General features: G+C 47.5%; 1 protein-coding gene across 1 annotated transcript in view; it reads left to right on the forward strand.

Annotated features, from left to right (window-relative positions):
- The window catches only part of LOC144251494 (CUB and sushi domain-containing protein 1-like), a 425723-nt gene that overhangs the window by 239786 nt on the left and 163191 nt on the right, over positions 1-22746 (forward strand). Inside the window, exons 12-15 of the mRNA XM_077794365.1 lie at positions 6377-6565; positions 16004-16120; positions 17081-17296; positions 22546-22734. Coding sequence (XP_077650491.1) covers positions 6377-6565; positions 16004-16120; positions 17081-17296; positions 22546-22734 — 711 coding nt within the window. The remainder of the gene's footprint in view (positions 1-6376; positions 6566-16003; positions 16121-17080; positions 17297-22545; positions 22735-22746) is intronic.

A 22746-nucleotide genomic window follows, 5' to 3' on the forward strand; every position in this document is an offset into this window, starting at 1 on the left:
GTTTAAGTTATTATTTTCATATAGTTATTCCTTTAATTTCTTTTGTCTGTCTAATTGCTCTGGCCAGTGTTTCAAGGACTATTTTGAATAGAAGTGGTGAGAGAGGGCATCCCTGTCTTGTTCCAGATTTTAGAGGGAATGCCTTCAATTTTTCTTCATTTAGAATGATGTTGGCCTGGGGCTTAGCATAGATAGCTTTTACAATGTTGAGGTATGTTCCTGTTATCCCTAGTTTTTCTAGTGTTTTGAACATAAAGAGGGGCTGTATTTTGTCAAATGCTTTTTCTGCATCTATCAAGATGATCATATGGTTCTTATCTTTAAGTCTATTGATGTGATGAATTACATTTATTGATTTCTGTATGTTGAACCAACCTTACATCCCAGGATGAATCCCACTTGATCATGGTGCAAGATCTTTTTGATGTTTTTGTATCTGATTTGCCAGAATTTTATTGAGGATTTTTGCATCTATATTCATTAGAGATATTGGTCTGAAGTTTTCTTTCTTTGACATGTTTTTTTCTGGTTTTGGAATCAGGGTGATATTGCCTCATAGAAAGTTTGGAAGTACTCCTTCTTTTTCTATTTCCTGAAATAGATTGAAGAGTATTGGTATTAGTTCTTCTTTAAAGGTCTTGTAAAACTCAGTTGTATATCCGTCCAGTCCTGGGCTTTTCTTGGTTGGTGATCTTTTAATGGCTTCTTCTATTTCCTCACTTGATATTGGTCTGTTTAAGTTGTTTAAGTTAAGTCTGTGTTAAATCTTCTTGACTCAATCTGGGCAGATCATGTGACTTAAGGAATTTATCGATGCCTTCACTATCTTCTATTTTACTAGAGTATGAGGTTTCAAAATAATTTCTAATTATCTTATATATTTCTGTAGTATTTGTTGTGATATTGCCTTTTTCTTCACATATGCTAGTAATTTGAGTTCTCTCTCTCCTTCTCTTTATTAGTGTGGCTAAGGATCTATCAATATTATTTATTTTTTCAAAGAAACAAGTATTAGCTTTGTCCATTTTTTTCATTGTTTCTTTTGTTTCGATTTCATTGATTTCAGCTCTGATTTTAATTATTTCTTGCCTTCTACTGCATTTGCTGCTGATTTGTTCTTCTTTTTCTAGGGCTTTAAGATGTAGTGTGAGGTCATTTATTTGTTGGGTTTTTCTTCTTTTAAGGAATGAACTCCATGAAATGAATTTTCCTCTTAGTATTGCTTTCATAGTGTCCCAGAGATTTCGATATGTTGTGTTTCTGTGTTTTCATTTACTGCTAAGAATTTTTTAATTTCCTCCTTGATGTCTTCTGTAACCTATTGTTCATTCAGTAGCATATTGTCCATTCTCCATGTGATGTAGGAATTTTTCTTCCTTATTTTATTGTTGATTTCCAATTTCATTCCATTATGATCAGATACAATGCATGGTAATATCTTTACTTCTTTGTATTTGCAAAGAGTTGCCCTGTGGCATCGTATATGGTCTATTTTTGAGAAGAATTCATGTGCTGCTGAGAAAAAAGTTCATCTGCTTGATGCTGGTTGACATATTCTGTATATGTCAATTAAGTTATTAATTGTGTTATTGAGTTCTATAGTTTCTTTATTCAACTTTTGTTTGGAAGGTCTGTCCAGTTATGAGAGATATGTGTAAAAATCACCCATGATTATTGTGTTGTGGTCTATTTGACTCTTGAACTTAAGAAGAGTTTGTTTGATGAACATAGCTGCACCATTGTTTGGGGCATATATATTAATGATTGTTATGTCTTGTTGGTGAATGGTTCCCTCAAGCAGTATATAGTGTCCTTCTGTATCCCTTTTGGTTAATTTTGGCTTGAAGTCTACTTTATTTGATATGAATATGGAGACCCCTGCTTGCTTCTGCAATCCATGTGAGTGGTATGATTTTTCCCAACCTTTCATCTTCAGTTTGTGTATTTTTTTTCCTATCAGATGAGTCTCCTGTAGGCAGCCTATTGTTTGGTCTTTTGATGTAATCCAGTCTACTAGCCTATGTCTTTTGAATAGTGAATTTAAGTCATTAACATTTAGGGTTATTATGGAAATATGGTTTGTATTTACAGCCATATTTGTTTATTTTTGTTATTTAACTTGATTTTTTTCCTTTTTGATTAGTTTTTCATTTACTGTCCTACCTCCAGCTGTTGGTGTTCATTGTTATTTTTCATTTCCATTTCATGTAATGTTTTGCCAAGGATGTTTTGAAGTGCCAGTTTTCTAGCTGCAAATTCTTGTAACTTTTGTTTATCATGGAAGGTTTTTATTTCATCTTTAATCCTGAAGCTTAAGTTTGCTGGATACAAGATTCTTGGTTGGAAGACATTATCTTTCAGCATTTGAAATATGTTGTTCCAGGATCTTCTAGCTTTCAGAGACTGTGTTGAAAGATCAGCCATTAACCTAATGGTTTACCCCTAAATGTAATCTGCTTCCTTTCTCTTGTGGCTTTTAACATTCTCTCCTTGTTCTGTATGTTGGGCATCTTCATTATAATGTGTCTTGGTGTGGGTCTCTTGTGGTTTTGTACGTTCGGCGTCCTGTAGGCTTCTAGGATTTGGATTTCTGTTTCATTCTTCATGTCTGGAAAGTTTTCTAAAAGTATTTTATTGAACAGATTGCTCATTCCTGTGGTTTGGACATCTATACCCTCCTCTAACTCTTAAATTTGGCCTCTTTATGCTAGCCCATATTTCTTGGATGTTCTCCTCAAGGTTTCTTATCAGTCTTGCTGAGCTGTCTACATTCTTTTTCAGATGAAATATCTTCATTGTCTGATGTCCTGTCTTCTAAGTGTTCTACTCTGCTGGTGATACTCTCATTTGAACTTTTAATTTGGTTTATTGTTTCCTTCATTTCCAGGATTTCTGTTTGTTTTTTTGCATAACCTCTATCTCCCTGTAGAGTTGATCTTTTGCTTCTTGGATTTGTTTATGTAATTCCTTGTCAAAGTGATCTTTCATTGTCTGCATTTGCTGTTTGAAGTCTTCCTGGAGTCTCCAGATCCTCTGAACCATGTATATCCTGAAATCTTTACCTGACCTGCAGATCTTATCTCCTCTAATGTTGAGTTAACCTGCATTGTTTCTGGTCCTTTCTTTCCTTGTCTTTTCATGTTGGTCATGTTTCTTTCCAGTTCAGTGTGATAGTTGTGTTGTTGTTTTTCCCCTATAGATTTGTGTTCTTCTTGTAATGTTCCGAGATTTCTCCTTTGTGATGGGAGACAATGAATGTAAACAGTTTCCAATATCAACTATATATCATCTATGAGCTAGTTTTTGTTATTAATATATTTATAGTTAGTCTCTATGTCTAGAGATGTTGGATTCAATTACAACTTAAAATATATTCATTAGCTTCATAAAAGACATACAGTTTCTGTGGCATATAGAGAACTGAGGGTTGGGCGTAGGATGTCATGATGTGAGGGTATGGGGTTAATATACCTTAGCTACCTTGGAGGAGAACTCTCATGAAGGGGTTATTAGCAGGAGACTAGACAGGAGGTATTTTAGGGTAGTTAAGTACATGGGAGGACAATAAGAAGCAAACACCTATTTGCATTTAGTAAATTATACCTAGTAGAAATAGTAACACTTGGGAGGTTGAGAGAGGAAAAGAAGGAGGAAGAAAAGCAAAAAGAAAAGCAGAAAGAGAGGGGGGAAAGAGAGAGAAAGGAATGGAAAAAGAGAGAGGAAAAGAGAGAAGAAAAAGATAAAAAGAAAGAAGGAAAAAAATGCACTCCTGGAATTCTGTTTTCTTCTCTTCCAGTAGGGGGCGCTGTGCATCCCGGCTGCCTCTCTGCCCTCAGGGTGGGGGACGCCATCCACGTGGGGCGGATGTGGGGCGGGTCTCCCTCCCCTGCCGGGTGCCTCTCCAATCCCGGTCTCTTTGGGATGCTCTGGGTCTCTATCCCCACCCCTCTCCTGCCCACCAGGCCCCATTTGATGGACCTCTGGTCCTGATCCACTGAGGCCGTCTCTGTGCTGGGTGGTCACCACGTCCTCACGTGGAGAGGGGGTTGTTCTGTCCTATTCCCTCTGATGGCCACACCCCGGGAACTGGCGAGGAAGGTTCTGGGTTGTCACAGCTGGGTGGAGGGGGGAGCTGGGGGTCCACACCTCTCAGACGCCCATGGCTGTGTGCTCCACCCGCCAAGTGGATGGGGTAGGTTCTCCAAGATGGCCACGCCTGGGGCGTCCAGTGAGGTGGGTGGGCTGGGGGTCCACACCTGCTCAGATGCCCATGGCTGTGTGCTGCACCCGCCCAGAGTCATGGGGTAGGTTCTCCAAGATGGCCACGCCTGGGGCGTCCAGTGAGGTGGGGAGCTGGGCTGTTCTGTTCCCACGCTGGGTCCAGAATTCGGTCCTGGTCCGGTGCCCTGTGGTGACACGATGGCAGTCTGACCGGCTCCAGCCCTGAAGGTCCGCAGCCCTGTGTCCCCGGCCGCCACAACTCCGCGGGGCTCACCTCTAAGCATCTGCCCCGGGGCCCAGCTCTGGCTGGTGGCCGCTTCCCCCGCCAAGTGCGACTCCAGTTTCCCGAGGTCCTGGGCTGGGCTTCCAACAAACCGCTGTTTAACATCCTGTCCCAGGCTCCCTGAGCTGACGTTCCTGAAGGAGAGCCCTGTGAGGGAAAAGGTCCATCACTCACCCAGAGTCAGCCAGTCAGGGTTCTCCCCTGCTCGCCATCTTGGAGTCTGCTGTTCCTTGTTTAATTTGCCTCTTTTCCCTTCAGCATTCCACCCACCAGCACAACCAGCCTTGAGGAACCCTAACCACGGGAGCGAGCACTTACCACAGCGCTGGCCACGGGGTCAGGCACACAGCCTGCAGAAGGCCAGGCCTGCACTCGCTCAGTTCTGATACCTTGGTCCGTCCCAGGTGTCCAGACCACCCTAGGATTGATAACTAGAAGGACTCAAAGAACATTGAGTCTAGGAGACTCAGCCTCCTGTTTATGACAGGAAAAGGAGATAAAGCAGAAGGAGCCAGCAGGAAGGACACAGGGTAAAACTTGGGGGTCCAAACCACAGCAGGCTGGAGCATGGCCTGCTGCTGACCCAGGATTCCCAAGCTCTGGGTCCAGAGCTCTTACCGGGCCCTGTGCCATGGTGTGTTCGACTGGGCCTCCCTGCTGGCGGATTCCTCCCCGCAGCGAGTAGCGCTGAGCCACTGTGTGTCCCACGGCCCCCTGGGTGACAGTTCACTATATCAACAGGAGTTATTACCCTCATCACTTATTACTTAAAAAATCACCCAGAATTAGCATTCAGTAGTAGGCTTAGGAGGGAAGGCTATTCATAAGCCACACCCCTCAAACTCTGTTAAAATGTAGGTATTAAAAATAGTGTCCCAGGGGGCTTGGGATGTGGCTCAAGCGGTAGTGCGCTCGCCTGGCATGCGTGCGGCCCGGGTTCGATCCTCAGCACCACATACCAACAAAGATGTTGTGTCCGCCGAGAACTAAAAAATAAATATTAAAAAAAAAAAAAATAGTGTCCCAGGACCATGGGGAACTTAACCATCTGAACATTGGAACTATTTTAATATATTTTTTTTTACTAATATTTCAGATCATGGTTTGTGTTCCAAACATTACCAAGGGTGACATATAGCAGCAGCAAGCCTATTTTTGGCATTTGGGAACATTGTAATGCTATTCTTTTTTCCCCCCTAACTTTCATCATGATTTAAAATATGTACTATTCTAGAAGGCAAGAAATGTGACATGGAATAAAGACACTCTTTGGAGACTGGATCTAGTTACTAGGTGAAGCACTCATCTTTGCACATATTTTAGTATGGGCTAATCGGAGCCATCTCAAAAGTGGCTGACTTCAGTGCAGATTTTGAAATTGTGTGATTGGTGGAATGCATTTTTGGAAAATCAACTCCAGTGTAGTCTTAGATTCATCCTAAGTATCGATCCCTGTGTGTGTGCACAGATAGGAAAGTTATAGTGTGACTGCCACAACCTTATGACATAGATCATGAAAGTAAGACGATGGCTGGAGGGAGAATACTGGCCTTCATTTAGCAGTTCATTGATTTTCCCATGAAGAAAAGTAAAATTCAGAGGTTAATGAATTATTCAAGGTCGTACCATTTAGATATCTTCTGGTAAATAGCATACCAATATGAATCTCTCTAATTTGAAAAACAGAGTCACGTATTTGAAAAACCTTGTTTTTACATTAATGGATTGTTGGATTCTTGCTAATCAGCTTGGTAATGGGTCACTTTGCTGCAGGCTTTCTCCTGCTGACTGTGTCTGAGAGCATGCTGCTTTTCCACAGCTCACACACTTTCTCAGCTAACCTCCCGTGGTGATGTGTCTCTGTGCCTCCAGGTGTGACCCTCGAGACCGACTCCTGCCTGGACCCAGGCATCCCTGTGAATGGCCGACGGCATGGCAGGGACTTTGGCATCCGGTCCACTGTGACCTTCAGCTGTGACCCGGGGTACACACTGAGTGACGAGGAGCCCCTGGTCTGCGAGCAGAACCATCAGTGGAACCATGCCTTGCCCAGCTGCGATGGTAGGTGGCCTGCGCTGGCCAGGGCTGGGCGGCAGGAAGAGCCAGTGTGGCTGTCTGGGTGCTCGGTGGGTGTGCATTCCGTGGGGAGTCACAGCCAGCTGGCTGAGGGGTGCCTTAAAGTGACACACACCTGGCTTGCCTACCACATTTTCTGTTGGAGGTAGAACAGCTAGTTAGAAATGAAGACTGGAGAATGACTGCTGTCCTTCAGCAGTGGCTCTGAGCATTGAACGTAGGATGGGTTCTGATCCACAGTTTGTTAGAAAGCACCTATTCTGAGTGGCAGCAGGAGCACTGCAGTCAGTTGATGCATCCCAGACAGTCACACATGATTTTTCTCTAACTCGGGTGCAGGCAAGGTACTTGTCCACATCCACATAGATTGTTCTGGCTCCCACTGACCCTCACCCTCTGCCCAGCAGGGGCACTGGGACCCCACCCCTTGTGAGACCCTCAGGCTCCCTGTGCTATTGACAACCCCTTTCTCTACACAGATCTACTCCTCAAAATCTTAAGAACAAATAGCAATCTTGATTATCAGGTCACTATAGGGTTCAACCTCATACTAAAATATATTACTTGTGACCATTTGCAAATATGCTTTGGGCATTTTATCTTTAGTCATGAATATAACCCTATTATAGTGTTGTTTCTAAAGATGAATGTGTGTATGAAGATGAAATATATAGATGGGAATTCTGTGTACATGCTATAGACATATATTTCCATTTTCCACATTGTATAGACTGAAGGGTCTTTTTTTCAAACAGTAAAGAAGATATGCATTCATTAAACACCTTAACTTCTTGGAGATAATGCTTGCAAATAACAGGGTTTAAGGAAGAACAACGTGTAACTGCAGAACATTTAAAATTCTTGACCTTTTACCAAAGTACTAACACGATAATTGGCACCTGCAAAGTGCAGGTGGACACTGTGAGTAGCCTAAGGCTGTCTCTGGATGTAAAGCACATGAAACCAGCAGAGGGAATGAGAAGTCACGGGAGAGACCATGATGTGCACATACCACTTCTGCTCTTCATGACCTGGAAGGACATTTTAATGAGAAAACAGCTGATACCATTTTCTTTTCCTGTTGTGTTATAATTCTACTATCATCTAATTGTAATATCAATTGCATTTGCCTCAGAAAGATGTTGAAGTCAAATGTTATAAACCAAGATGCAAATGGAAAGCAGAAGGAGAGATCATGTCCGACCTGCTAGAATATCTGTAGTAAAGAGACCAGCATAGCAAGTGCTGGAGAGGACAAAGGAGCTCGGGGAGCAGGTGGCCAGCACAGCCCTGGGCAGGAGCAGGCAGGCGTCTCACGGATTAAAGATGGAGCTGCGTGGCATCCAGCAAGCCCATCTTCACCCACAGCCAAAGGAAGGAAGTCGGTGCCCAGAAGAGACCCCTGCGCTCCTACTGCTGCACGTCCTCAGCAGCAGGTGTGGCGTCACGGAGTGTCCACCAGGAGATGAGTGGACGGAGACACTGGACACAGGCACTCCACAGGATGCCACTCAACCCTAAGAGCGAAAACCTGTCATTTGCCGTAGTCACATGACTGGAGGAAGTGAGCCAGGAGCAGAAAGACGAGTGCCCCACCAGATCATTTATGTGCAGGCCTGACACGTGGGTCTCCCAGAAGTACTGAGCAGAAGAGTGTGGACTGGGGGCTGGGGAGTGGAGAGCAGTGGAGAACCCTGGTCAGGGGGCGCAAGCTGCAGTGGGCAGCAGGAATAGTTCAGGTTCTGAGGCCCAGAGGATGGCCGGAGTGCTACATTACAAGTTTCAAAGTAACCACTAGGTGGATTGAGAATGTTCCTATCCCAGGGAAATGATGAATGTTTGAGTTGGTGGATATACTAAATAGCTTGATTGGATCATTACACAATGTGTAAATGTGTCAGAACTTCACAATGTGCCCCATAAACATGTGCGTCAATGAAAAACAAAAACAGTTAAATTTTGTAAACCCTGAGTTTGTCATATTGAGTATACAAAATATTTGTCATATTTTATGGTTCTAGATTAAAAATAATTAGAACCCAAACCCTCCACCCTTGTTCTTCTTGTGTTACTGAATTTGAATTGAGATGGTTTATCAAGTTGCTTGTGTAAAGTTTGCTGTAAGTCAGTCAATCCTGTGAGCAGTTTATGTTCACAGTGAGTGCAGGCACACGAAGCTTGTTGGGTGCTACTGTGCAGTTGCCGTAGCTCTTTCTTTTCTTCATTTTGCACTACAGATGAAAATGGAATTTGGAAATGCACACACAGAGCTGCTGCCTTTCCTTACATTTTCTTTTGAACAAGTGGTAACACAGGACTTCCCAGCTGTTGGAACTACCTGATGAGATTGGAAAGTCGAAGACCTCTGCTTCTATGGTGATGAACCAGGCCATATTTAAACCTAGGATTGCCGGCAGATTGTCTAGGCTCGGGCTGCGACAGGGCTCAGTGGTGGAATGCTCTCTAGCTAGGCAAGGACAAGATCCCAGGATCAATTCCCCAAACAGGAAAAATATTGTCTAGGTTCATGAATTGAAATGAAAGCTCATGTAGACACATGAGAAGCTTTGTCTGACCCTTTCAGGATCAGTAATTTCAATTTTGAAATGGATTTTTCTCAACAGGCATCAGTGTTGCATATTCCTTTGCATTAAAATACAAAAAGCCCCACGAATTCTTGATTCAACATTGGAAACAATGATTTTTTTTTTTTCTAACATTTCAGCATTGCATCAGGAGTATTATCTGCTTCTGCCCCACAGGCAGCGTATAACACAGAAGTTACCTATTCCTGATCTCACCCTCCGGTTGTCCCAGCAAAATGGTGTAGTGAGCGGCTTCCTCACCTGAGCCACTCTTTGCCATGCTCTGTGCAAGGATGCACTCAGCCTTCACCATTGCTGCTAATGCTGTGCCAGCCTTTCAGCCTCACGGGCGTTCCTGATGCCCTGGTCTTCTGTATGCAGGTTTCCAAAACTCTAGTACTGTTGCACACACTCTCCTATGTGTTTACAGCTCACCTGCCTGCATGCCGGTTCTCCATCAGACACCCAGTATGCTCTTTACAGCTTGGTTTATGCTTTACACATAAGAATTGAGGCGGAATAATCCATGGAAAATCCAACTGGAGCTGGGGTTCCAGCAAGGAGTGGATTTTCCCAAAGTGGCTACCGTGCAAAGAGGCACACTTCCATTTATCGAAGACTTTGGCCAGTGCCTTGGGAGGTGACAGGATGGAAGGAGGGGCCAATAATGATGGATGACAGGAACTGCAGCATCTGTGGGAGCTCTGTGGGCCTGACGTGGAGGATCATCAGGAACCCAAGCCCCTGGAGTGAGCAGCAGCAGAAACCACAGCAGACTGCACCACAGGGAGGTCACTGAGTGGACCTGCACTCCCATGGCCTTCCACCTTCCCGCCAACATTCTAGCACTTGCTCAACTCACCATTCCTGAGTGGGCATCAGCATGGACATGAAGCTGCCCACTCTTGCTTCCTCTTTGCTATTCATCTAGTCCGGCCACCTCATCCTCCTTTGAGTTTTGAAAGCAAATTAATATTCTTATTCTTAGAATAATTCATGTCTACTTAGTTTATTTTAAAATGCATTTTCTCTTCCCCACTGGAACATAAATTTGGGGATAATAAGAACTTTTCTGTCTTACTCATTTCGTGTGTCCAAGAGCACAAAAGAGTGTTTGGAAAGGAGCTGTGCATTCCTCAGTAAATGGTTTTGAATGGGGGACCAGGTGGAGGCCCAGGTTCAAGCAGAGGCCAAAGCTGAACTTGAACGTGGAAGGAAGATTACTTCAGCTCTTCCCATCACCTCTTCTCCTCTCCTCACTTTTGTGAATCTTAGTCTTATATCCAAAGGACTCCTGAGAGGCTGGATCCGGGGCCTTAGTGGGTCGGTAATACAGACGGAGAGCTACAACTCAAGAGATCACAGCCATAAGGAAAGCAGAAGTAAAGGGTCACTGCCCCCTTTCATAACTACTCAGAGAAGACTCTGCAGTGAGTGAGGACCCATTTGTGGAATTCAAGTCGTGTGTGGCTACACTGGTGGCTCCACGGGGGACCTTGCATGTCTTTCCATGCCTACCACCCAGACCCATCTGGGCATTAAAATGTAAGCCAAGTAGCTCATTTTATTCCCTCTTCTCCTCTCTTTGATTTTAGATGAGAAGATCAATTTACTCTCTACACATTAAATTTCCTTTCCTTAAAAAAAATTGAAGACTATACGCGGAGCTATTTTTACTCAGATCTTCATAATGTGTGACTTGGACTGTGTTGTGGCTTCACCTGTGTGAGTCAAGCATCGAGGCTGCCTTGCCTGCGGTTCTGTCTGTGGTCTGTCTTGGGGGCTGTGATGTCTGGGTTCTGTCTGTGTCGATGAATCAGCTTGAGCTGAAGTGTTCTCATCGGGCTTTCCCGGGACATGCTCCATTTTCCTTAATGATGTTAGGACACAGGATGAAATAAAGATTTATGGATTGTATAACATTTAAATGTGGCTCCGCATGAATTAATCTATCAGCTTATGTAGCATATACAGATTTTCAGGTACAGATTCCTAGCAACATTTGATATATGCTGTCAATTTTATATAAAGTGTTTTTAATTCTTTATGCTTAAATTCTTCATAAAAACCGAAAAGCTAATGTACTCATTCACACCCATCCAGTCAGACAGTGGCAGTTGCCACGTGTGGCTTCAGCTCCACTCTTGTGGGTTTCCTCCTGACACACCAGCTACGTGTCCAGTGTCCTCTGTGGACACTGGCAGTTTCACTGAGCTGCAGACACTGGGTTTAGTCTTCCTGAATATGTCCACATTCACTGTGTTGGTCCCATGCAATCTTGCCGTCCCTCCTGTGCCTTGGTAAGCCCTCTTAGTGTCAGCCTTCCACATGGTGTCTCCATCTCAGGTCAGCCTTCCACATGGAGTCTAGCAGGCCTTGAGTTCCATGGGTCCACCTCACCTTCCACATGGAGTCTAGCAGGTCTCTATCTCCATGGGTCCACCTCACCTTCCACATGGAGTCTAGCAGGTCTCTATCTCCATGGATCCATCTCACCTTCCACATGGAGTCTAGCAGGTCTCTATCTCCATGGGTCCACCTCACCTTCCACATGGAGTCTAGCAGGCCTCTATCTCCATGGGTCCACCTCACCTTCCACATGGAGTCTAGCAGGCCTCTATCTCCATGGGTCCACCTCACCTTCCACATGGAGTCTAGTAGGTCTCTATCTCTATGGATCCATCTCACCTTCCACATGGAGTCTAGCAGGTCTCTATCTCCATGGATCACCTCACCTTCCACATGGAGTCTAGTAGGTCTCTATCTCCATGGGTCCACCTCACCTTCCACATGGAGTCTAGCAGGCCTCTATCTCCATGGGTCCACCTCACCTTCCACATGGAGTCTAGCAGGCCTCTATCTCCATGGGTCCATCTCACCTTCCACATGGAGTCTAGCAGGCCTCTATCTCCATGGGTCCATCTCACCTTCCACATGGAGTCTAGCAGGCCTCGAGCTCCATGGGTCCACCTAACCTTCCACATGGAGTCTAGCAGGCCTTGAGCTCCATGGGTCCACCTCACCTTCCACATGGAGTCTAGCAGGTCTCTATCTCCATGGGTCCACCTCACCTTCCACATGGTGTCTGACAGGCATGCAGCTTCCTATAGTCATCTCAGGTCAGCCTTCCACATGGAGTCTAGCAGGCCTCGAGCTCCATGGGTCCACCTCACCTTCCACATGGAGTCTAGTAGGTCTCTATCTCTATGGATCCACCTCACCTTCCACATGGAGTCTAGTAGGTCTCTATCTCTATGGATCCACCTCACCTTCCACATGGAGTCTAGTAGGTCTCTATCTCTATGGATCCATCTCACCTTCCACATGGAGTCTAGTAGGTCTCTATCTCCATGGATCCACCTCACCTTCCACATGGAGTCTAGTAGGTCTCTATCTCTATGGATCCATCTCACCTTCCACATGGAGTCTAGCAGGTCTCTATCTCTATGGATCACCTCACCTTCCACATGGAGTCTAGTAGGTCTCTATCTCTATGGATCCATCTCACCTTCCACATGGAGTCTAGCAGGTCTCTATCTCTATGGGTCCACCTCACCTTCCACATGGAGTCTAGTAGGTCTCTATCTCTATGGATCCATCTCACCTTCCACATGGAGTCTAGCAGGCCTCTATCTCCATGGATCACCTCACCTTCCACATGGAATCTAGTAGGTCTCTATCTCTATGGATCCATCTCACCTTCCACATGGAGTCTAGCAGGTCTCTATCTCCATGGATCACCTCACCTTCCACATGGAGTCTAGTAGGTCTCTATCTCTATGGATCCATCTCACCTTCCACATGGAGTCTAGCAGGTCTCTATCTCTATGGATCCATCTCACCTTCCACATGGAGTCTAGCAGGCCTCTATCTCTATGGATCACCTCACCTTCCACATGGAGTCTAGCAGGCCTCGAGTTCCATGGATCCATTTCACCTTCCACATGGAGTCTAGCAGGTCTCTATCTCCATGGGTCCACCTCACCTTCCACATGGAGTCTAGCAGGTCTCTATCTCCATGGATCACCTCACCTTCCACATGGAGTCTAGCAGGTCTCTATCTCCATGGATCACCTCACCTTCCACATGGAGTCTAGCAGGCCTCGAGCTCCATGGATCCATCTCACCTTCCACATGGAGTCTAGCAGGCCTCGAGCTCTGTTGATCCATCGCAGGTCAACCTTCTACATGGTGTCCGACAGACCTTGATGTTTGTGTATCCAAAGCTCCTATGTATTGGCCTTGCCTCTTCACCTGTGCCCCTCCTCACCTGTCAGCTACTTCACATTGGGGCTGATGACTTCACTGTCATCCTCTGCTCCTCCTATTTTGTCATGATGCCCACCTGTCACACAAAATTCTGTGACTCTACCTTCAAAACAGCCAGGGTCTGCCCTTGTCTGGCCAGCTGCCTCCAGTGTCCTGCCGTGCGATGCTTCGCTCCTGTGTGTTCTTATGCAGCAGCCTATGATCACGCTGAACCCTAGGGAGCCCATGTAACTTTCCAGCAAGGCCCTGCAGAGGCCCTGCCTCCTGGTCAGGAGCACCAAATGCGTTATGAGGGCTGCAAGGCCTTCATGGGGCCTGCCCTCTGTCAGCAACCTGAAATCCGCCTAGGACCCCCTCTCCTTTGTCCTCACCGTCCTGGTCACCTGGAGTCCTTCTGTGTGGGCCCAGTGGCGTTGAGGCTCGGTCCTTGCTAGGTTCAGACCTGAGTTCACGCTCAGGTGCCACATGCCCTCTCTTCTCTCAAGTCCCTCTTCATAGAGCACTTTCCTGGAGCAGCCCCCTGGCCCCTGAGGCCGATGACCCAGCCCCCAGGTCTCACACCCTTGTCCCCTGTCCTCCTGCTCAGGTTCTCTCACATGGGTTTGCCATCGTCCAGCACCAACATATTATATCATCGTGGGTCTCAGCCTTGCTCTTCCTCGTAGAGCGTGTGCTCTTTGAGGACGGACTGTTGTGTCTATTTTTTTTGTTATTCTCTGGGCCTGAGGACAGGGCCCAAATAACAGCAGTTTCTTCATAATTAGACGAATCAATTTCAAGATTTATATCTAATGCTCCCCCATCACAGTGACAAGTAGACTCAATGCAATTTTAAGATGTGAAATCCTTCTGAGAAGTGGCTGAGGTATTCCAGAGCTAATTCTGTCGGGCTTCTATTCTGCTGATCTTTAGGTAGCTGTCCCCTTTGGTTTCCCTGGGAAAGAGGCGATCTGCTCCATACCAGGCTGAGGAGCATTGCAAGGCAAGCTCCACCCCCCACAAATTACCTAACCCTTTTGAAACATCATTTGTGGAAATAGCTTTCATGAAGCAGAACTTGGGAGACTCATTAGTAGGTAAAATCCATCCCAGGTATCAGTTTATGTAACGATAGCTCACGTTAGCTGGTTAGAGAGAAGAGCAAACCATCCACAGGCAGCAGTAGAGCCCCACAGAGGGGGGATGGAAGAGGTTCTTGTCTGCAAAGCTGCAGGGCATGAGGCTGCCGGCGAGTGTCCACCTGCAAGACCCTGCCTGAGCCGTTTCCATGGGCCAAGTCGCCTCACCCCAGGACGCAGGAGTCAGAGGGACACGGCCCCATCTGACACCTAAGGTCTGGGAGCAGGGAAGTGGAGGGACGGGCTCAGTGTCACTCAGGAAGCAGGCTTCCCCAGGAGGCAGAGCACCAGGATGTCTGTCTGTCAGTCTGTCTCTCTCTCTCTCTCTCTCTCTCACACACACACACACACACACACACACACATACAGCAGAAGTTGAAAGCCTGGCTCACACAGTTGTGGCTCCTAGGAGTCCCATGTCATGCCATCAGGGAGCCCTGGGTGTCTTGAGGCCTGAGTCTGAGGGCCCAAGAGTCAAGAGCTCCACTGCTCCACTGCCTGCCGAGCACCTGGGTCCTTTCTGTTTCTCGGTCATTGTGAATTGAGCTGCTGTGGGCCTGGAAGGGCAGGTGTCTCTGTGACATCCTGACTTGGTTCCTCTGGGTGCACACCTGGTGCTGGGATGGCAGGGTCAGATGGCAGCTGGACGTCTGTGTTGCTGTGTTCCCAGGAATCCCCACGCTGCTCTGCACAGTGGTTAGGAGTAGGGCCGTGGGTACTGGAGGCCACTCAGGGCCCTGCTGGATGGAGGACGAGCTTCCAGTGTTCCCTGGCACCGTCTCCCAACTCGGGCTGACAGTGATCAGTTACATATTTCAATGAGCTGCTGGAAAGTTCTGAATGTTCCCAGCACAAGGCGATTCTAATGTGGGAGGAGATGGCCGTGCTGATCACCCTGATCTGGCTGACACACGCTGGGAACGAGAGCTGAATCACCATGCTCCACCCCATGCGTGTGGGCCCTACTATGTGCTATGTGAGGATAAATATAGACAGTAAAATGTCTTTTTAAAAAGCCCACCTCCATGTCCTACCGACCCCATTACTACTTCTCTGCTGAAATCATTCTGCCTAATTTCCTTTTTCTTTCCTCAAACATGGCTCTCTGGGGTAGCCTGGAACCTGGCATGTCTCTGCAAGGACACAGCTCAGGGAAGGGCCGCTGAGAGCCCAGCAGCCCCAGGGCCCTGGCCTGTGCTTTCCCGCTGGCGACTGATGGCAGAGTCTCTTTGTCCTGCACCGTTGTCCAGGCTGCTTGCTGAGCTGCAGGGATACCATCCTGGGTGTGTGTGTGTGGGGGGGATTTCCATGAAAATGAGGTTCAGGCTTTGTATGTTTTTCATGAATGTGACATTAAATCCTGTTCCATGCCTCATGCAAATTCAATGTCATTTAAAATCATCCAGCAATCGGGTGAACCACTGATACTCCAATCCTCTCTCCATCTCCAGCTCTATGTGGAGGCTACATCCATGGGAAGAGTGGCACGGTCCTTTCCCCGGGGTTTCCAGACTTTTATCCTAACTCCTTGAACTGCACGTGGACCATCGAAGTCTCTCACGGCAAGGGTATGTCTGTCACGGTTCTCACACCCACAGGACAAGGACAGGGCAGGAGCCTGGGTCAGAGAGGTGCTGCTGCGTGCACAGAAAGATAGGCGGCATCCTCATGCGCATTGAAGGCTCCCATTTCCTTGTTTTAATAAGATTTTGGAAGAAAAATGGCCTTTAATTATTGAAGCTACAAGCAAACTTGATTCCTTGTTTTGCTGTTTATCAGATAATCTGGTGGATGCAGGTAAAGATAAAGTGGAAATCAGGCATAATCATCAGGAATAGAGGCACTGATTCAATAGAATGTAAATCTGATTAAATAAAAGAAAATAGGCAATTATCTAAGTTCTAATTTATATTATTAATCTAGGGAAATTTTTGTACCTGGCTTGTGTTTTAAGTCTATCCAGAATTATCCCATCTCATAAAAAACATTAATCCTCATAAAATCCAAAGACACCTTACCAAATAGACACCCTTACCTTCATACTGAAGGTCAGTATGGTAAAGACTAGGAAAAGGGCATTTTGTGCAGAAAAAATGTAGGTTAACAACATTGGGTTCATGGTAGGAATGTACTATGAATCTTTCTTTTTTGCATAAGTTTGCCATTTTTAAAAAAGTTGTTTAGAATTTTAGCCACCTTGACATTATGAAGACCTACATCCACGTCTACACCCACATCTCTCTGTACATCTATTCATCCAAGTTTATATCTATACCTACATTGGTCTCTGGCTGCGCTTACATATTTGAACATTTGCTTTTGTGTATCCCCTGCCCTTTCTTTCATTTCTAAACTACCTGATTTGATCCATGTTATCTCAAATTTCAAAGCTAGATTTTCATGTTAAGATTTTTCAATATTTTGACTTAAACTTGATATCCTATCCTTAAATTGTTTTCAGCCACAGTTAACTCCGCCACCTGTCTCTGTCTTGTCTGGGCTCTGCCTCTCCCCTGTCCTCCCCCCAGGGGTCCAGTTGACCTTTCACACCTTCCACCTGGAGAGTTCCCATGACTACTTGCTTATCACAGAGGATGGGAGTTTCTCAGAGCCAGTGGCCCGGCTCACGGGGTCGGTGCTGCCTCACACCATCAAGGCCGGCCTGTTTGGGAACTTCACCGCCCAGCTTCGCTTCATATCCGACTTCTCTATTTCCTACGAGGGCTTCAACATCACATTTTCAGGTATTGTGGTCCTTTCTACCTGTTTCTCTCTCCTGGCAATAATTGTGGCCTGTGGAGTGTGCACACGGCTGGCACCAGAATGTCACTTTTTGTCTTACTTTATCTGAATATTTATCCTTAACAACTACAAATAAAACTCTCTCCTGCAAAGCACTTCCTGCTCATTGCTCACGGTCCACTCTGTCGGCCTTGGAGAAGGCTCTGAGGTGGGAGGCAGGCTCAGGACCAGTTGTCCTCTGGTCCCGTAGCTGCTATCCCAGCAGATGCAGTGCTGCATGGAGCCCTGCCCCTGATGGACACCCCACACAGACAAACAGCCTGCATGGCTTCAACTTGTCCCAGCACAATCATTCACAGTGACAATGTTTCCAAAGTTCAGTAGCAGTTTTATTTTTAATCACAATGTATAGAAAATGTTTGGGTGGGATTTGGGTTGTGTCAGACATTATTTATATGTATGGGTTAGAGCGTTTAATTTGTGTAAATTTTATGACAGAGATTTTTTACAGATAAAACACTCACCAAGCATGTGCAAACTGATCAGAATGGGCAAGGTACCCTTGGCCACGAGAACAGTGCTCCTTGAGCATGTTCTGATCAAGGTGGCTGCAGTGGCCTCTCAGGACCAGCCCACAGTCCCTGACATAGAGGGAACGCTCTCTGTCATGGGTGCAAGTTGTCGTATTGATCTGTGCTTACGGATGCCTGAAAATCCTGTGTCCATGTAGTTCTTCCCAGTTAAATGGAATGTGACTTTTATAAGATGGTCCCCGATCCCCCAAAATCACATGTGATTTCCTTTACTCTTAAGGTCCCAAAAATCCTTTAGTAAGTGTCAGTGGCACTTGTGAGTTGGTTGCTGCGGTATTGGGTATCCGCTTGTCCCCTGTACTCCACAGACCTCTTGATGGAAGGCCTTTGCTTGCTCCCAGTTCTGCCCTGCAGGACTGATCACGTCCCACCTATAATGAGAACTTGGCCGTCACCTGCCAAATGCTGCGGGGCGGTCATGCTCCATGGAGTGCAGTGCCATCCTCAGCAGCTGCCCCGGGCCTTCCTCCAACCTGGACCGTTGTCACTTGTCTTGTCTGTCCCTGCCATTTCCCTGCCTTGGTGGAGTTTCCAGAACTGGCTGCGGAAGCCAAAGCCTCACAGTCTGGACATCTGCAATTCATTTATACACCACGGAGGGAAACTGACAGGAAACTTACAGAAGTGGCCACCCCACCAGGACAGCCACACAGCATGGTCTTAGAGCAAATCCCATTTCATGGGAAATAAGTTCCTGAGCGTCGCTAAAGACCCAATTTCATCTGGAAAGATTTTGCCTGGAAACGGGGTGGTAATCGCTCACAGGTGATGCTGATATCATGGTGTCTGTTTTTCAAGTGGCCAAATAGGTAGCAGCTTCATTGCACAGAGGAAGGGCTGGCCCCTCGGGGGACTTCCCTGGTGTGTGTGGGAAATGGCTCCCTGGGCTCTTCTGCTTCCTCTCAGTGCAGTCGCTTTCCTTTCTAGAAGCCGCGTTCACACACAGTTCCCCGTGGAGCGTCCTGGCTGCTCCTGCAGAGGCTGATGGCAACACTGGGGAGGGAGGTGCCTCTGGAGATGCCCACGCCAAGCTGGGTGCCCCTGGCACTCAGGGTCAGGCCCCTGTCTGTGCACACTGGTGCCCGACCCGCCTCCTGCCCACCACATTCTGCTTCTAGAATGTCAACTCAGTTAATTCACACAGCTCACGGTCATTCTCCTCAAACCAGGAGAGCCTGGCCACTTCCCAACGCTGCGAGCAGGTTCTCTCCTCACGTGTCTCCTTCAGACCTCCGCAGGCCCCAGAGCCCGTTGTGGTCCCGGTTGCCCAGGGCCTGCTCCCGTCTCCCAGCAGCACAGCTCCTTCCCCTATGTCGTCCCAGTCTAGTTCCTGCTGTGCAGGGGACACCTGAGGCCACAGTCATGAAGACAAGCCTGGGTGGGTGTGGTGGGGGCAAGTTCACATAACGGTCCTCAGCCTCTGGCCAGAGCCCCATGCTCCTTCACCATGGCCCAGGTGGAGGACACAGGAGAGCCAGCCAGGGAGGAGGTCGGGCCAGAGGACCCTCCTCACCAAGGACCCTCCTTCATCCCTGAAGGCAGAGCCTGCACGGCCTCCTCTCAAGTGCCTTCTCCTTACCACTGTGAGAATGGAGCACAGATCTCAACAGAACACTCCCATCATTAAGTACAAATCGGTATTCCTAACCTCATCTTTCTACGTGGCTGTCTCCCTCTCCCATGAGATTTCAGAGGGGTGCTGCTCCCACTGCTGATCCATCAGTGCCCCACAGAGCGGAGCTCATTGCTCTTGTGATGTGTTTCTCCACTCGGCAAGTGTGGCTGAACCGCTGGACGAAGCCTGGCGGGAGTCCAGGGCTGGAGACGAGAAGCCTGGATTCACTGGGGACCAAGGCACGGTGCAGAGCCTCCAGGGGCACAGAGAGCGATAAGCAGGTCCATGGGGACAGGAGAAAAGACACTGTCCTGAACAGATTCCAGGGAGGGGCTCTGATACACTGGGACTGGATGGCCAGGACATGTGTGTGATAAAGGACAACGTGGGATGGGCCTCCTGGGGGCGCTGCAGTGTTGGGAGGGGCCACAAGGGCACACAAGGAGGCCGCTGCATCCAGAGCCCTGAACTGAAAGGGAAGGGTGGGGCCTGGAGCCAGGTTGGCCTGCAGGACTCAGAAGCCACTGCACGTTGATTCTGCACGTGCCCTGAACCCTTCACGAGGGTGAGAGCAGAGATTGACAGGTGGGCCCTCTACATACGGAGGGTTTGGAGGAAATACAGAATTTTATTTTGGAAAAATTAAGGTATACATCCAAAAGAGATTGGGAGAGTCTTGAGTTGATACGATAGGCTCAAGTTAGGAAATGTGCCTGAAAGTCAGCAGTGTCGGCTGGTTTGAAGCCACAGGACCAGGACGCTGGGCAGGTCTGAGGTGCAAAGAGACAGGCCCCGGGTCACAGCTGGGCTCAGCTCTCTGCGGTTGGAGGTGAGGATCCAAGTCTCCTATGGAAGATGGGGCCATGGGTCAGGAGGGCCGTGGGTATTGTGGAAGCTCGGGAAGGAGACCTTTTAGAGAAGCAGAGATCACCCAGCGGTTCCCACACCCACTGAGAGGGCGAGTGCAGAGGGCTGGGGCTGTGGGTCACAGTGATGTTGTGGGAGCTGTGGCAGATGGCAAAGGTGACACAGGACAGATGATGGAGATACAGGGAACATTCAGTCCTTCAAAGATCTAGTGCTGAGAGTAGCCAGGAGCTGGCCTGGTGGTGTGTCGCGAGCTGGCTTGTAGCATGTCTCCTGCTGAGGTGGCGCTGCAGCCCACGCCTCTGAACCCGGGGAGTGAGTGAGAGCATGGCTACAGACAAAGGATGAACCAGGCTGGCAGTCAGAGGGAAGATGGAATCCTGAGGGCCACGCGTTTTCCTTGTGCTAGACGAGGGATGAAAACGGTGCGAATGTACATCATGAAACTGCTTAGTGATCGACAGGAGCATCCTTCCATGACCCCACAGGGTGTAAAGCCGGCACCATCTAATCTCATGGTTCCGCACCAGGCTCTCTCTTCAGGCAGGTGGCTCTCAGAGGCCATCATCTACACTAATTAAACGTACACAAGCCAAGAACCCCAGCAGTGCGATGTTTCTTTGCATAATATAATAATAGTCTATCGCAAAGTAATACCAAATCACTATCTCATTCTGGGAGAGTTTTCAGTGGGTTGGAAAGAAACTGCGTGAAAGGTCCCATCTGAATGGAGAAGGTGAAGTACATCTCACATAGAAGGAGGACCTCAGCAAGACAGGAGGTAAAGTTCCCCAGACGGCACCATCTTAGTGTTTCCTAAGTGTTTGATCATTATGCTTTGTATGTGATAGTTTTTAATAGGTATTTATTGAGTGCAATTACAGGGTATCATTTATGTCTTTCTTCCTGGGTTGCACTAAAATAAGGTCAAATTAGTTACATTTTAAGAATGGCCAGAGTAGTTTGAACACAGGAATTATGGGAGGTTTTTACCCAAAGGCAGAGCAGGAGGAAAGACAATCTGACAGCCCCACGGAAGACCAGCAGGCTCAGGGAGGAGGAGGAGGAGCGTGGGAGGAGCACCCCATGCCCCTTGATGGGGCTGCGGCATCAGTCCAGCAATGACATGCCAACGAGCAACCAGACAAGTGGTAAAAGTGAAAAAGACTCAAATTTGGAAAATATGGAGAACGTTGACAAAGGGTTGCTCTCAGCATGATCCCCAGGAGCACTAGGTCTGAACCTCAGAGTTCGGGGCCTTGAGGCGGTACGGGAGACTGCGATGAAAGCAGAGCTGTCCTAGAAACATCAGCAGGCTTTTCCATGTTTCTGCCACCAAAATCTGGAAGCCTGACCCTCCTCTGCCTGGTGATTTGAATAATGCTTATCCTGCACTTGACCTTTCCACACCTCTGAGAGCCCCATCCAGGTCCGACACACGTCTCATACTGAGGCACAGCAGGAAGGGAGACATCAAGCTCCATCCAGGCTCCTGTCCGTGCTCTGACCGACTAACAGTTAGCGAAAACCCAAACTTCACAACAGACCCAGGGATCAGCATCAACCAGAGCACCTTGCCCATGTACCGAGGTCTGGAGGGGTCGGGAAGGGCTGTTATCAGCACCAGTATCTTGAAACTCCCCCTCAGGGTGCAGCAACGTGCCAGCATAACTGCTTTTAGAAAACTGTGTTAGCATTTTCTTCTTGGGTGGTTTATAGAAATTTCTAGTTTATAGAAGATTTTCTATACATTTCTGGGGCAGGTTGAGAGGTGAAATGGGCCACGGGAGCTTTCATCAACCCATGCTGGACATGGCTTTTCTCTTGCGCTCTGTGTCTTGGTGGTTGCAAAGCACCTTTAAAAGCAGCGCAGAAACTGATGTCAGCAGAAGTATCAGTCAAATCACCCCACACTCTCCAAGGGGCACCTCTGAAGCGGGTCATTTCACTTTACAGTGTTACGTGTCTGAATTTTAAAAATATTAGTATTCACACCACTTGTCAAAGGAGAGCTCCTAATTCAAGGGACAGAAACCGCCCAGAGCACAGCGGAGCTTGGGAACAGCTGCCTGTTTTCATATTTTTAACGAGACCTCTTTGAATTTTTGCTGAGTTGTTAGGTCCCCGTGTGGCATCCACCAATCCCACATGCTCACTCTCTCTCCTCCTGTCTCAGAGTATGATCTGGAGCCGTGTGACGACCCTGGAGTCCCTGCCTTCAGCCGCAGAATCGGGTTCCACTTTGGCGTGGGGGACTCGCTGACCTTCTCCTGTTTCCCGGGATACCGCTTAGAAGGTGCCACCAAGCTTGCCTGCCTGGGTGGGGGCCGCCGTGTGTGGAGTGCACCTCTGCCAAGGTGTGTGGGTAGGTGGTCAC

This window comes from Urocitellus parryii (assembly GCF_045843805.1).
Source record: "Urocitellus parryii isolate mUroPar1 chromosome 14 unlocalized genomic scaffold, mUroPar1.hap1 SUPER_14_unloc_1, whole genome shotgun sequence".
NCBI classification, from domain to species: Eukaryota; Metazoa; Chordata; class Mammalia; order Rodentia; family Sciuridae; genus Urocitellus; species Urocitellus parryii.